Here is a 15,053-nt window from a genome sequence, read left to right on the forward strand (position 1 = left end):
GACCCGGGTAAGCTAAGCTAGGAGAGCAAGGAAAAGAATGACAAAAGGAAGGAGAAGAGAAATATAAGTTTGGGATGGCCAGGGGAAAATATAAAGAGCAAACGGTCGAAAGGAGGGGCATCAAACAGGATATATTCGGATTGTATCGCACATGTGATTTCAAGATCCAACAAACTGCTTACCTAGGATATTATGCAGTGTGACGGAACTCTGACTCATTTACTCTATACTCTGGTGTAAAGACAGTATCTAGAATAGTTTGAAATAGTTTGAACTTTTGATATATTTGCCCAAGTGGGTTCAACAACTGTGAAGGGATTTCGGGCAGAAAAATCAATGACCGCCTTATCCAGTATACGATGTACGGCAGTATACAACATCCATACAGTGGACATTGATAGATCATATCGGAGCAGACATCCGGGGTTAAGTGGAATCCTGTTTGAAAATGTTTGTATGGGGGCAAGAATATAAGAATATGCATGTTTTGCATATTCGTGGAAAAAAAAAATTTCTTCTCCCACAGTATTTCTACCTTCTTCACAATAATTGCTTATAATGCATATTTCAATTTTATATCGACCTCCCAACGAGAGGTTTGTATCTATGTACATGTCTAACTATCTAAAGTAAGTTACTTATCCATTGACGTCCATAAGTGCAGAGGCTAGAAAGGGAGATGTCTATCTAGAATGGTTGCAACCCTTCTAGTTGCAATGTGTGAAAATGCCTGGTTTCTATCATAGATAGGTGATTGCAATTCTAACTATTGTTTGAAGATTGCCCCAGGCGGTGGACATGTGGCCAATTTTCTGATGGCAAAAAAATGCCAATAGGAGGAAAGTGCCGATTTGATCGCCATGCACTGCGATGTCGGATGGATGGAAAGGACAGGGTACTCTGGAAAATCTAGATTGTTGGCTAAAACAAATGGCTGGTGCACAAGGTATATTATCTGATGGTGGATGCGTTTATTGTACGAAATTTGCCGCCAACGCCAGTACCCTTCTTTGAACTTTTTTCACCAGATAGGTTCGTATCTTTAACTCAGACTTGACTTTTATGCATATGTTTTGCCAGTTAAGGATACCTATTACCAAGCAGTGTGTCCTCCATCAATAAGCAGAGTGCTTCCTGTCATAAAGCTGCTCGCATCAGAAAGACAGAAAAGGGCCGTACCGCGGAACTCCTCAGGCAACGCCAAGCGACCAAGCATATTCTCCGCTTCCCAAGTAGCTCTGGCAGCGGGATTTTGCCTGAATACCTCGTCCACCATCGGGGTGATGATGTGACCAGGGCACAGGCTATTGACACGAATGCCGTGACGACCCCATTCCATAGCGAGAGAGCGGCCTAGCTGGATAACCGCGGCCTTGGATGAGTTGTACACGGGCGAGGTCATGCCCTTGTTGGCAATGAGGCCGCTCATGCTGGCTACTAGTAGTATTGAGCCCTTCTGTTGGTATTTGAACATCTGGCGGGCGGCCGCGGTGGCTGAGTTGAACACTCCATTATAATTAATCGACATCACGTCGTCTAAAGCCTGCTGGGAGTGCTCCAGTGCACTTTGGAGGTGGTTTATTCCGGCTGCGGCGATCAGACCGTCCAATCGCTCTCCTTGTGCTGCAATGGCTGCGAATGCGTTGTTGACTTCGGTGTTGTTGCGTACGTCAATGCGGATGTACTCCAAGCTGCTGCCGAAGTCTTCCTCGGCCCTTTTCTTAGCAACGAGAAATTCCGGATGTGGGGATTCGAGGCGGTCCAGACAGTACACTGGTTACATGATATTGCGTTAGCATTCGTCGATTTCGAGAATGAGGGTGTAAGTACCTTTTGCTCCGGCTTCGATCAATGCTTCCGCCATTGATAGTCCCAGTCCTCGTCCGCCGCCGGTGATGGCATATACTCGGCCCTCAAGATCAAACTCGCTGAAACGGTGGTTGTTGTGCAAAAGCTCTTTCGCCGGCATTTTTGATTGGATGTGGTCCGGGTTGTGAGATGCATTGTGGATATCCTGAGGGCTGAACAAGCTATTGGAGGTTGAGTACAAGCGGGTTGATGAGGAAAAGAGAGAATGAGGAGTAGAAACGGCGACTCTAGCTAGCCGTGTACGAGCGGGAGCCAATGCTCGGGGGACAAAAGACATGGCGAAGGAAGGGATCGGGGGTATATAAAATGAGAGATATCTGGGAGGATGGGATGGTATTAATGTCGATAGCCGTCCACGGCATCGGGGTGACAGATTTATATGTCCAGAGAGCTAGGACGGTACTTCCTTGGAGAGCCTACCGAGAATAGGAAGATCCTGCATAAAAATATTGACAGGAAAAAATCTATCCCAGTTACGCGTGACCCAATGGATAGCTGCTTTCACCATGACTCGAATGGACCCAGGCACATTGATCGACCGAGAGCATCCACGGTAAGGCCCAAGCTTGCTACCTAGGCTCTGATTAGCTATATAGATGGGGATGTCGGAGAAAAGAGGGTCGCACCCTCATTATTTAGGAATATCGTGACCTTGGGCCGAAGACGGTAAGACTTCGATGGGAGCTTCGATGGAATGGCCTACCCGGCGGAATATGCACGATTGTCTATCACAATTGATGGTCTGTGAGCGTGATTGGCTTAGAATCTGGTTCTTTTTTCCCATGCCGATCCCCGATCTTGTCCCGGGTCGAGAGTGGCTGGATATTTAGGGGAATATCAGAAGATCCCGCGAAGCTCAAGCTCCCCGTGCAGTTGCGGAATGCCGGCCTCCCCCAATAAGACACTCGGCCTTCACGGCTAGTTGGCAGCATAGTGTATTTTCTATTTTCTTGATTGACAATACTCCATGAAGATTTCGAGACATCCAGGGGCTCCAAGTTCCATAGAAAAATTGCGGGTAGTGACAAGTCAGTGATAGTCAGTATGGTAACTCGTCTTCTCCTTTCTCGGCGTCCCGGGCCCCTTGGGACCCCCCAGACCCTCCGAGTTCCACCTTAAATCCACCCGAACCCCATGGGCGCGCAGGTTGTCCAGTCCCAAGCTTGAATTTTTATTTTATTTTATTTTTAGGATGGGGAGAATGGACCACATGAGCTTAACAAAATCTCATACATTCAAGCCCGGGATTTCCTAATCCGGTAACCCTTTCTCACATCTTACACCGACTCCCATGCCAAAGGGACACTCGTACAACAGCTCCAGAGAATGTTTCACCTTAAGTAGGGTCTTTGGGTCTTTCTTTTGCGCTTACTATGATAAGTAGCAAGGAATTTGAACGCATTCTTTCCTTCAAGTTTTCTCTATCGCCGGGAACTAAAGGCATTGGAAGGCAAGTGCCACTGGGGAGTACAATGTATGCACATACGATATGCATATCGAGTCAGCTCATTGTAGCTTAAAGAACCCGAACCTGCCGTTAAGACCCTCTTCGCCACTCATGGGCCCATTCCACAAGCCCTACATTGTACACGTGTCTGCAATTCCGTTCCCACTGCGGAGTAGGCAGGGGCTATCAAAGGGTCGAAGGTCATCTCGAACGCCCTGTTGGATGGCGTGCTTACTAAATTCAGGTCACCTGTTTCTTATGGATTACTTAGTACAGAGTACAGATAAAGGCTAACTATGTAGTATTTCTGTTAATAAAGAAATAAGCAATGTTATCTGCGGGGACACGGTGTACGCCTCCTCCTGCGGCTGATTTTCAAATCAATAGGCCGGCGGACACACGACCCCATCCCCCAGCAATGGATGAACTGAATTCGATTTCATAGGAAATGGTTTTTTTGCGAAGACCGCCACGAATAAATATTGGGAGAAAATGAAAGGAAAAATAGACGATCCACGCAATATCCAGACTCCTGTCAACCGTCCCAATTATCCGATGTCCCTATGATAAAACGCCAATTCCTCACTGGGAAGGTGCTCGTAAATGAAGCACAATAAAAACAAAAGACCCATGAGGGTTCATGGGCCGCTTCAGTCATCATGGCATACCCGCGAAACCCGCAGTCGTCTCGGGTCCGAAGCCGCTGCGAAGGCTGCCGAAATCTAGTTTCATGAGCAGACGATCTACCCCCGGTGCTTTATGGGGCATGTAATGGCTAAAGCCGGGGCTTGACCTGTCATCTTGGCGGGAACCAGGCCACATCTGTCCGAAGTTCGTTGCTAATTCAACGGGTCCCTGGCCTTCTCCCGAGCGACTATCGTCAATGTCTCGCAGGCTCCCAATGAGATTCTTAATACCCGCCTCAACATCGTTTCGAGTGGCGCGTAACTCTTCCCATACCTCGCGTTCTTCGTGGGCATAATCTACCAACGCATCCTCCACACCTTCATCTGTTTCCAGATCCATATTGCGTTGAATGGTTTCCAACCGAATCACAAGAGCGACAAAGTGGTCGATGTATGTGAGAAGTCCTCTCATGGTGTTTATGAAGGGCAGTTCAGTCAAAAAGAGACTGTGCACTAGAGATGACAAGTGCCGCCGGTGGGCAACCGTGAGAGCCTCCGGGTCGTGTCGCCCCATGGTCTGCTGGCCAGACTCGGAGAAATCTCTGGTAGGCATATGGTCGGGGGACACTGTCTTGGAACTGTGATGCGATTTAGAAGAGGATGCCGTTCCAGGTCGGGATCCAGGGGCTGATGCTGTGGACGAAGAGCATCCTTCAATCCATTGGCGAAGGTGGTGCCACGACTCATTGACGACGTCTCCCTGGAAAAAGCCACCAATCTCGGAAAGCATAAACAGACATGCACTTCCTGTGGCCCAGATATGACGCATTTGGCGAACACGAACATTATCTCTATCTCTTCTTGCCTTCAGCTTAGCTTGGCCAAAGATACTGTTGCTTCTGGGTGGTCCCCATGGTGTAGGGTGGTTTCGCCGCAATGGAGTTCGTTTCCAGAGATCTCCAAGTCGGATCTGAGCCCGCCGTATTCCCAGGAGATAAGAATGGATCTTAGAATATATGACAATATCAGAGCTCGAGATAAATAGATCCAGAGGAGCTCGGATATGTGCGGTGAGGTTTGTGGGCGTGGGGAAGAGCAAGTCTTCAAATGAGACCTTTGAAATTTTGGATATTGAATTGGGAGTTTGGGCAGGGGTCATCGGTCGGCCACTTTTGCGGCTACTGATGGACAGACAAAGAAGGTCACGGGCAAGTTCAAGTTCTTCGTCGGCTGGATCCTCCTCCTTTTGTAGCGAGAAAAGCTCTGCCCATGCTTCAACTAGAGCAGCTGTGACATCGCCTTCTTTGACGGGGAGAATACCAGGTTTTTCCAATGGGCGGGTCGCTGATAGGCCCCGGCGTCGGCTTTCCTCAATGCGTGAATCTGCATGTGCTACAATAGCCACCGCAAACTCCCCTCGTCCCAATAAAAGGAAATTATGAAGCAAAGTAAGGATTTCCAGGATTTTCGGGAGGGGCAGCAATTTCGACAAGGTTGATTGAGAAAGAGAAAGGCGAATGGAGTCAACGGCGGTAGTCAGTTTTGAAGGCGAAATTGGTGATTTCAGGCCCGCAAGTTGCTCGATGTGCTCCCGGTATAATGTCACCGGCGCAGTAGAGGTTCCTGCTATTGAAGTTTTCCGTTTCGCCCGAATATGATTGAGGGATTTGCCAATAAATAGTATTGAGCCTGCTGTTTGTGCCGTGACGAAATTTGGGAGCAATCGGACATTTATGCTGAATTGTGCCTCACCATTCTCATTTTCGGTATCCTCCTGGATGAAAAAGTCTTCCTTCCCGTAGATAGGAAGATTCCCATAAAGTAACCACATCGAAAGCTGCTTCATCCATGCCATCTCAGCCACTGTCGCCAATTGCAGGGCCATCTCCTTGATATCAAGATATCCTGTTTGAGCTTCGGTCCGCAGGTGATCCATGAGCGCCGCCCCCGTGGAATCATGCAAAAGTTGGGTTTTCCTTTCGGGTTGAATGAACCGGATAACAGCCCAAAGCCACTCCATGCGGCGTGTCCATGGTGCAAACTCTCCCACGATAGTCGACAATGGGACAATACCATACCCTCCGACATATTCACTATCCTCGGCAAGGATTGCCCTCTCAACCTCCAGGATCTTCTTCTGGAATTCACCTAGATGTGTTCCAACAATAGCCGTAGAGACCGAGCGGCATATGACAGATGGGCTCGCAGAGGATATATCGGAGGCATATTTCCGCAGCTGCACGTGGAGTCGGCTCAGATGGGCAACGGAGGTGAGGAGGGCTTTCTCCGGAGGTGAAAGAAGGGAAAAATCATCTTGAGTGACAGCATTTTCTCCCTTTTGGGTACTGAAGAGGGAGGATGGCTGGCCGGAGAGGGAGAGTAGGATCTCATGGAGCATTCTGACGAGAGTTCCCTATCGGATATCAATCACGAGCTCATCATAGGCGTATATGCAGAAATCTCACCTAGAGAAATGTCTTCTCTCCACTGGACAGTTCTTGCGCTGCCAGTATAATAGACCACGCCCCACGAATTCAAAGCGACACATATGAATTGGAGCGTTTGACGGCGCCAAGCTTCGCGTTAATGCCGAGACGCGTCAAACGTGGCGGATGGAATAACAGGCTTCAAAACCAATCGGAGAAGAGAAGGGTGGTTGTCATTCTCCAGAGTCAAACCCCAATCCTATCTAGATGTATCACAGCTTCCAACTCTCAAAAAGACACTCTGTAATTCGAGTACAATAGCTCCCAGTGGTTTATTGAAGTATCGCGGGGCTAAAGGCCAATCGCCATCTCACCGCCCATTAGTCATCCCTTAGCTGCGGGCCACCCCTCTTACGTCGGTGTCCCTCCCTCTCTCGATCTGTCTCCTACTTTGTACTGACTTGTCATTTACTTATTCGCACCTCCTACCTCACACAGCGTGACATTTTTACTTCTCTTCTAGAACCCTCTATCATCCGCCGATTGCGTTCGGATTGCTACTCTTCTCCGTGCTCGTTGAGCTAGGTACCTGGTACGCTGGGCATTGCAACTTGATTTATCATCACTATTGAAAGACTTGCTCTATCGCAAGGCTTTCACCTCCTGACTTTCATCATTCCTTCAAACATTCCTGTTCGAGACGCGGCTAAGCCCGGAAAGCGCAGAGCCTCTGAAGACGACGTCGGAGCTCGGCCAGATAAACGAACAATGACGGTATGGTTAGTCTTGGTCTTGGAGATAAGATTGCCACTAATATGTTTCACCAAAGGACGTCAAGATGCAGGTCGAGAACCCCCAAGAAACCATCGAAGCGATCAAGCATGGGGAGATCGACGAATCATTGTACAGTCGACAGCTGTAAGCCCCCCGCATCCCTATATAACATTCAAATCCCGAGTATGTACTGACACCTTAGAGATACGTTCTTGGTCACGAGGCCATGAAGCGTATGGGCTCTTCCAATGTTCTGATCGTAGGTCTCAAGGGCCTGGGCGTTGAAATCGGTATGTGGTTCAACTATTAATCAAATTTCGCTTTCATCCAAACGTCTGATTGTCTCCATAGCCAAGAACATCGCCCTCGCTGGTGTCAAATCCCTCACCCTATACGACCCCGCACCAGTTGCTATCTCGGATCTTTCTTCGCAGTTTTTCCTTCAGCCAGAGGACGTCGGCAAGCCCCGTGCTGAAGTTACCGCCCCAAGAGTCGCCGAGTTAAACTCCTACGTTCCCGTTACAGTCCATGAAGGCGAGAGCCTCGTGGGCGATCTTGAGCAACTAAAGCGTTACCAGGCAGTGGTGCTCACACAGACGCCTTTGAAGGAGCAACTGGTGATTGCTGACTTCTGCCACAAGAACAAAATCTACCTCACAATTACGGATACCTTTGGTCTCTTTGGCTATATCTTCAATGACTTTGGAAAGAACTTCACCGTGGGTGATCCCAACGGTGAAGACCCTGCTGGTGGAATTGTGGCGGATATCGACGAGGAAGGGCTGGTTTCGGCGCTCGATGAGACGAGGCATGGACTCGAGGATGGTGACTTTGTCACTTTCACTGAAGTCAAGGGTATGGATAGCCTAAACAACAGTGACCCTCGCAAAGTCACCGTGAAAGGTCCTTATACTTTCACTATTGGCGATGTCTCTGGTCTAGGATCCTACCAGGGCGGTGGTCTATTCACTCAGGTCAAGATGCCCAAATTCATTGATTTCCAGTCACTGGAGGAGCAACTTAAAAAGCCCGAGCTTCTCACGTCCGACTTTGCCAAGTTTGACCGACCACAACAATTGCACATTGGTATCCAGGCTCTTCATAAGTTTGCGGATACTCACGATGGCCAATTGCCTCGTCCCCACAATGATAGCGACGCTCAGGAGGTCCTAAAGATTGCTAACGATCTCGCTGCGGCTGGTGAGGAAAAGGTTGAACTGGATGAGAAGATAATCAAAGAGCTGAGCTACCAGGCCCGCGGTGATCTGAATCCGTTAGCAGCTTTCTTCGGTGGCATCGCCGCCCAGGAAGTTCTGAAGGCTGTCTCCGGCAAATTCAGCCCTGTGCATCAGTGGTTGTACTTTGACGCTTTGGAGTCTTTGCCTTCATCGGTCACTCGATCTGAAGAGAGCTGCAAGCCTCTTGGCACCCGCTACGATGGTCAAATTGCGGTGTTCGGCAAGGAATACCAAGACAAGCTTGCCAATGTTACCCAATTCTTGGTCGGTTCCGGTGCTATCGGTTGTGAGACCCTGAAGAACTGGGCCATGATGGGTTTGGGTACGGGGCCCAAAGGAAAGCTTTACGTCACCGATATGGACCAGATTGAGAAGAGCAATCTCAACCGCCAATTCCTCTTCCGTTCCAAGGACGTTGGCAGACTCAAGAGTGAATGCGCGTCTGCGGCCGCTCAAGCAATGAACCCAGAATTGAAAGATAAGATTGTTACTCTTCGTGATCGCGTCGGTGCCGACACTGAACACATCTTCAACGAGGAGTTTTGGAACGGCCTTGATGGTGTGACAAACGCTTTGGACAATGTCGACGCACGGACATATGTTGATCGCCGCTGTGTCTTCTTCCGCAAGCCATTGCTGGAGAGTGGTACCCTGGGCACCAAGTGTAACACTCAGGTTGTCCTTCCTTTCATCACGGAGTCCTACTCCAGCTCTCAGGATCCTCCGGAGAAGTCATTCCCTATGTGTACTCTGAAGAGTTTCCCGAACCGCATTGAGCACACCATTGCCTGGGCACGGGATGTCTTCCAAACCTACTTTGTTGGCCCACCTGAATCAGTCAACCTGTATCTCTCGCAATCAGACTACATTCAGCAGACCCTCAAGCAGGCGGGTAATGAGAAGCAAACCTTGGAGCACCTGCGCGACTTCTTGGTCACCGAAAAGCCTTTAACTTTCGATGATTGTATTGTGTGGGCTCGCCAACAATTTGAAGCGCAGTACAACAACGCGATCCAACAGCTTCTCTACAACTTCCCCCGAGACTCCAAGACATCATCGGGTCAACCATTCTGGTCTGGGCCCAAGCGTGCCCCTACACCCTTGAAGTTCGATAGCACCAATCCTAGCCATATCGGATTTGTCGTTGCTGGTGCCAACCTCCATGCGTTCAACTACGGTATCAAAAACCCCGGTGCGGACAAGGACTATTACCGCAGAGTAGTTGATGACATGATCGTTCCCGAGTTCACCCCGAGCTCGAATGTCAAGATTCAGGCCAATGAAAACGACCCTGATCCGAATGCCCAACCATCTGGTTCGTCTACTGATGAGGAGGAAATTCAAAAACTGGTGGCGTCTCTTCCCTCGCCCAAGTCTCTTGTTGGTTTCCGCTTGCAACCAGTTGAGTTTGAGAAGGATGATGACACCAACCACCACATCGACTTCATCACCGCGGCTAGCAACCTCCGTGCAGACAACTACGAGATTCCTCAGGCCGACCGACACAAGACCAAATTTATCGCCGGAAAGATCATCCCAGCGATTGCCACCACTACTGCCCTGGCCACCGGTCTTATTGCCCTCGAACTGTACAAAATTGTTGACGGCAAGGACGACATCGAGCAATACAAGAACGGCTTCGTTAATTTGGCCCTTCCCCTATTTAGCTTCAGTGAACCAATCAGCAGCGAAAAGGGCACGTATCAAGGCAAGCAAGGCGAGGTCACAATTGACAAGCTCTGGGACCGATTCGAGGTGGAAGATATTCCGCTCCAGGAGTTCATCGACTTCTTCGCCGAGAAGGGCTTGGAAATCACCATGGTCAGCTCTGGAGTCAGCTTGTTGTATGCAAGCTTCTATCCCCCATCGAAGGTCAAGGATCGCCTTCCTCTACCGTGAGTATCTCTTCTATAGCTCCATGCGTGGGTCAAATTACTAACATTGTACCTTCCAGTATGAGCAAGCTTGTGGAACACGTCAGCAAGAAGCCAGTTCCTGAGCACCAGAAGAACATCATCTTCGAGGTGACTGCCGAAGATCAGACAGAAGAGGATGTCGAGGTTCCTTACGTGATGGTCAAGCTCACAAAATGAGGCGATTAGAATCCACGGAAAGCCGGTTGACTACATATTGCTAGTACAGTAGCTAGATTTTATGATTATTCCACTCTCCACGGACTCTCCACAACTACAAATATGTGTAGATTACCAATGTAAGCCACCTGTGTACAAATTAGTATCAATCAATATCAAATCATGGGCTTTGCCAAGACCATCCAGATTGCTTTGTCAAAGCTGATCCATCTTCCGATAAGCAAATCTGACTCAGCATTTGGTCATGCCCGGGAACGTCATGACCCCCGCAAAAACGACATTTTTGTCTTTCCTATATATACAATTGTAAATTCCACTTTCTCTGCCATTTATGTTCTTTACTCTGTTAGGATCTCAGCCATTGAAGCATCTCTCACGTCCAATTCTTTGCACAGGGCCTCTTCGTGCAGCTTACCAGAGCTTTGTGTTCCCCGCAGTATCAACCATCTACTCCCGCAATATGGCTGTAAGAATTACAAAAACGAGTCAACTACAATAGCTCTAATAACTATGCTGACCTATAATTCAAGACTGGAAATTCCATGTCAATCACTGATTGGGTGAAACCCGGCGACAAGTCTGGGGAGTTCAAACGTCAGCAATCTGTCTTCCGGAACTGGATCTCTAGAGAGGCTGGCGCCCAATTCCCTCCAGAGAAGGGCCGGTACCATCTTTATGTCTCTTACGCCTGTCCTTGGGGTATGAAATAGCTTCTAATTGGCTTGACACTCGATCAGTGACTAATTATCTACCAGCTCACCGGACTTTAATTGCCCGGAAGCTTAAGGGTCTCGATGACTTTATCTCTTTCTCTTCGGTGCATTGGCATCTTGGAGCGCAAGGTCAGACCTATCTCACAAGCTGTGGGGAAAATCTTATGGTTCTAATTCATCTCTTAGGTTGGCGATTTGCTACTCCCGATGAGAAACTGTCAGGGGAGAACACCATCCCCGATCCTCTACACCCGGAATTCACCCATATCCGACAGGTCTACTTCTCCAATGACCCAGAATATACGGGCCGGTTCACCGTCCCAGTTCTCTTCGACAAGAAGACCAAGCTGATCGTAAGCAATGAGGTACGAAACAATCTTTCCAAAAGAAGTCATTTCCAATTCCAAATACTTACAAGACCAGAGCTCCGAAATCATCCGCATGCTTTACCATGAATTCGACGATATCCTTCCCGAGCAATACAAGAAAATCGACCTCTTCCCCGAGGCCCTCCAAGCCGAGATCGATGCCTCCAACGAATGGATCTACAACGACATCAATAATGGCGTATACAAATCTGGTTTCGCAACCACGCAAGAAGCTTACGAGAAAGCCGTAACAACGCTCTTCTCCTCGCTCGACAAGGTTGAAGCCCACCTCGTCAAGCAGCAAGCAGCCTCAAAGCCGTATTTCTTCGGCGACGAGATCACTGAGGCTGATATCAGACTCTACACCACCATTGTTCGATTTGACCCAGTCTACGTGCAGCATTTCAAGTGCAATCTCCGTGATATCCGTTCTGGATTCCCGGCTATTCACCGTTGGGTGCGCAGGCTGTATTGGGATGTCCCTGCTTTCCGGGATACCACTGACTTTGAGCACATCAAGTTCCATTATACTAAAAGTCACACGCAGATTAATCAGTTTGCTATCACTCCTCTGGGGCCTGTGCCGGATATCCTTCCTCGGGATGAGGAGGTTAGGGCTGTGCAGGCGGCCAAATAAGGGGGTGGTCCATGGAGGAAGTTTAGTGATTATGCCTTATTTGCAACTCGCAAACTGGGCCATTTAAGAGCAATCAGAATGGTAGTCAAGAAATGTTTCCTATATATTATCTAACCGTGTAGATTTTCTTGTAATAAACAGAATGGAAATCAAAAAGTCCCGTGGTATTGTATTGACGCCTTGCCATGCTGATGTGGTTGATGGTGAGTTTCCCAGTGCCCTGTATCAAAGGTTGGTCAAAAGTACAGTTGTCTCAAGCGAGCACAACATAAGCAACAGAAAGCAAATAAAAGTTACAGTGAAGCCTTGTTGATATCAAACCAAGGTGAATGCAAAAAAGAAAAGCCAATATTGTGATCTCTCATGATATGGCAAAGAGATCAAAAATGAGAATGGGGTCCATTTGAGATGCACCCATGAGCGAGGGGGTGTGCCATGTCTGTCAATGGCTTTTGTGGGTATCTTGGGGACAACGCTTCTAACTTTCAAGCCAGTGAATAGCAAAGATCGATTCAAAGGCACTGGAATGAATGTGCCAGTGCGAACATCGAAAATGCACGCAAATGGCCGAATGGTGTCCGCGCGGGGGTGCAAGGAGGAAGAGGAAATGAGGGCTTATTCGGACAGGCAGATCATCGCAGACCAAGTATGCGTTTCGCGTTCTCATAGACCACGTAGCTGATTGACATAGCCGGTGCCACTTTAAGAAGGTTGGGGGTGAGACCTTTGTAAAGACCACGGGGTCCCTCGGTTTTGAGTGTGATGCGTAGGACCTCGCCGATCCCTGTGTATGTGGGCGGATGCATTATCGTGCCCTGGGTTTGAAGTCGAGTGCGGAGAACATTGAGGGGGTAGACAATCGAGGCGCTGAATCCTCCACTCATGGCACCAATCGCACCAGTCGCGAAGTTGCCGAGGGGTACATCATCCTCATGACAGCCACAGTCACGGGCCTTTTTAGCTAGAAGTGTCCGTTTGAGGTATTCAAATGTCGATAGATCAATTGCGGCGTAGGGGAACATCCCAACAAGGCCAAGCGGAAGCCCTCGGAAGAAGCCAACCAAGCCATTCTTGTTCCACACCTTTCTTGCGGTAGCTGCGATGAGTTGATTGCCTTTCGGGCCATCTTTGACGGTCTCACACTGCATGCGACTGGATAATTGTAAGCCACAATGCTCTAACAAATCGCTTTGGCCGATGTACTCACAATTTTAAGGTATCGAGGGGATAAACAAAACACCTAGTCACAATCAGAACCAATTCTCCTCTGATCAATGACGCGCAAGACCTACTGGGCAACCATTCCACCAAAGCCACCCGACATAAACTGTGAAGTGGGAAGGAGTCGCTTGGGATCGTTATGTCCTTCGAGTTGTGCAAATGCTCGTTTCGCAGACTGTTCTCGGGTCAGCATTCGTCTAATTGCATAGACGAAATCCAATACTGAGAGTACAAACCTCGTAGGCACCAAACTTGATCGCAGACTCTGGCATGACCTTCACCACGTTCAAGCCATTCCCTATTTATAATTAGTCGCTGCCGCTTTGAGCCCAGACCGACAAGTGCGACGAACCTGCGAACAAACTCCGTATTCCTCCAGCCCGCCATAATTCCTTGAGCGCGTCGAACAATGTTCTGGAAGCGGTCCCAGCCGCAGCTAACGGGGCTCCGTCCTTAGCCGCCTGGACCGTCGATTTGACGCCAGTCTGTGCAATGAGATAAACTTTGAGACGATCGAGGGGGGCGGTGGCCGTCCTTGATACGGCACCCGCAATTCCACCTGCAAGGAAGTAGCCTAGTTGAGGGGTATTTTCGGTCAACTTCCGTCCATAATATCGGAAAAACATCCGCATGGCGGTAGTCTGGGGAAGAGCCAACCACTCCAACTCCAAGTCGGCGTCTAGCGAGACAAAATCATGCTCGAAAACGGGTCCCAACTTTGAGATGTGGCTGGTTTGCGCGTGCGCAGAGGGAAGAAGGGAGGCCAAGGCGGGGAGGGACAAAATGTTGTACAAAAGGTGTTGGATGGCTAGAATGTAAGGTGAAAGAAACGGATGGTCTGTACCTAAACCCTGCAGGTCATTGATATTGACATCTCCTTCCGGGTTTAGATTGCCCGTGGCCGTGTAATATGAAAGGACTGCGTGTAGGTCGGTCGGGGATTGGAGAGGGAGGAATAGAAGGAAGTCCCTAAAGAAAAGAAAAAAGACTGCATGTTAGCCTAGGCTGTTCAGCCTTTTACTTTGACCAGTGAGAATGCATATACCTCCACTCCGTATAAGAAATCACCCCGTCATTGTTTTTGTCGACTTCCGCGAAAAACCGGTCCAACTTGGCGCTCGAAACCGTGACTCCGGAACGCGAAAAGGCATTTCGCAATTCCATCTTATCGATTTCTCCGTTGTGATCTCGATCGATGCTCTGGAACATCTGCCATAGCCCGTCCTCGGTGTGGTTGAGAAATGCTCGGAATTCTGGTGGTGATTAGGATTGGACCAAATATTGGCCAGGGAACCCCTTCCCCGAGTGGTGCCGAGGTGATTTTCGTGAGCTTACCGGCTTGGTCGATACGTCCATCACCATTCGTGTCAACCTCCCGCACGACACTCAGTACCATATCGTCTGCATTTTTTAGAGCTAAATGAGAACAGATTAGACAAGCGCGCCGATATAATAACAAGGAACCTGGTCAAACTCACGATGGTCGATTTTCTTTAACCCTTTCTTTAACCCAGTCAGGTCGATATGGCCCTCTTTTCGAGCGTCTAAGGTTTCCCAGAGTTTGTCGACTCGTTTGTCGCGTTCATCTTTTGACTCTCCGGATGCCATGATGAAAATTGTTACCGAGCAACCATTATTTTT

At 48.8% G+C, this 15,053-nt stretch overlaps 6 protein-coding genes across 6 annotated transcripts; 3 read left to right on the top strand and 3 right to left on the bottom strand.

The window, feature by feature from the left end:
- Positions 1-1,093: 1,093 nt before the first annotated feature.
- N7455_001346 (putative short chain dehydrogenase/oxidoreductase) lies at positions 1,094-2,146 on the bottom strand (the record flags this gene model as incomplete). The annotated part of the gene is made up of 2 exons (XM_040950894.2): positions 1,094-1,773; positions 1,831-2,146. The coding sequence occupies 2 exons, from the start codon at positions 2,144-2,146 to the stop codon at positions 1,094-1,096; spliced, it is 996 nt and encodes a 331-aa protein (XP_040818049.1).
- Positions 2,147-3,973: 1,827 nt separating this feature from the next.
- N7455_001347 (uncharacterized protein) lies at positions 3,974-6,340 on the bottom strand (the record flags this gene model as incomplete). Its single annotated transcript, XM_040951706.2, has 1 exon — positions 3,974-6,340. The coding sequence occupies one exon, from the start codon at positions 6,338-6,340 to the stop codon at positions 3,974-3,976; it is 2,367 nt and encodes a 788-aa protein (XP_040818371.2).
- A 188-nt stretch (positions 6,341-6,528) lies between these two features.
- N7455_001348 (uncharacterized protein) lies at positions 6,529-6,953 on the top strand (the record flags this gene model as incomplete). The annotated part of the gene is made up of 2 exons (XM_065603979.1): positions 6,529-6,671; positions 6,764-6,953. 2 exons carry the CDS (start codon positions 6,529-6,531, stop codon positions 6,951-6,953), a joined length of 333 nt encoding a protein of 110 aa, XP_065462470.1.
- Positions 6,954-7,136: 183 nt separating this feature from the next.
- Positions 7,137-10,556, top strand: ubaA (E1 ubiquitin-activating protein ubaA; the record flags this gene model as incomplete). Its single annotated transcript, XM_040951395.2, has 5 exons — positions 7,137-7,142; positions 7,198-7,286; positions 7,347-7,432; positions 7,494-10,275; positions 10,335-10,556. The coding sequence occupies 5 exons, from the start codon at positions 7,137-7,139 to the stop codon at positions 10,471-10,473; spliced, it is 3,102 nt and encodes a 1,033-aa protein (XP_040817802.2). The 3' UTR covers positions 10,474-10,556.
- Positions 10,557-10,804: 248 nt separating this feature from the next.
- On the top strand, positions 10,805-12,191 carry N7455_001350 (glutathione S-transferase family protein; the record flags this gene model as incomplete). The annotated part of the gene is made up of 5 exons (XM_040951141.2): positions 10,805-10,939; positions 11,004-11,172; positions 11,229-11,315; positions 11,373-11,551; positions 11,610-12,191. 5 exons carry the CDS (start codon positions 10,805-10,807, stop codon positions 12,189-12,191), a joined length of 1,152 nt encoding a protein of 383 aa, XP_040817815.2.
- Positions 12,192-12,823: 632 nt separating this feature from the next.
- Positions 12,824-15,020, bottom strand: N7455_001351 (calcium-binding mitochondrial carrier protein; the record flags this gene model as incomplete). Its single annotated transcript, XM_040951054.2, has 8 exons — positions 12,824-13,343; positions 13,399-13,431; positions 13,484-13,587; positions 13,649-13,710; positions 13,765-14,381; positions 14,458-14,665; positions 14,748-14,828; positions 14,891-15,020. 8 exons carry the CDS (start codon positions 15,018-15,020, stop codon positions 12,824-12,826), a joined length of 1,755 nt encoding a protein of 584 aa, XP_040818323.1.
- Between the last annotated feature and the right edge of the window lie 33 nt (positions 15,021-15,053).

Source organism: Penicillium solitum (genome assembly GCF_028829755.1).
Source record: "Penicillium solitum strain IBT 25940 chromosome Unknown utg000001l_segment0_segment0, whole genome shotgun sequence".
Taxonomy (NCBI): domain Eukaryota; kingdom Fungi; phylum Ascomycota; class Eurotiomycetes; order Eurotiales; family Aspergillaceae; genus Penicillium; species Penicillium solitum.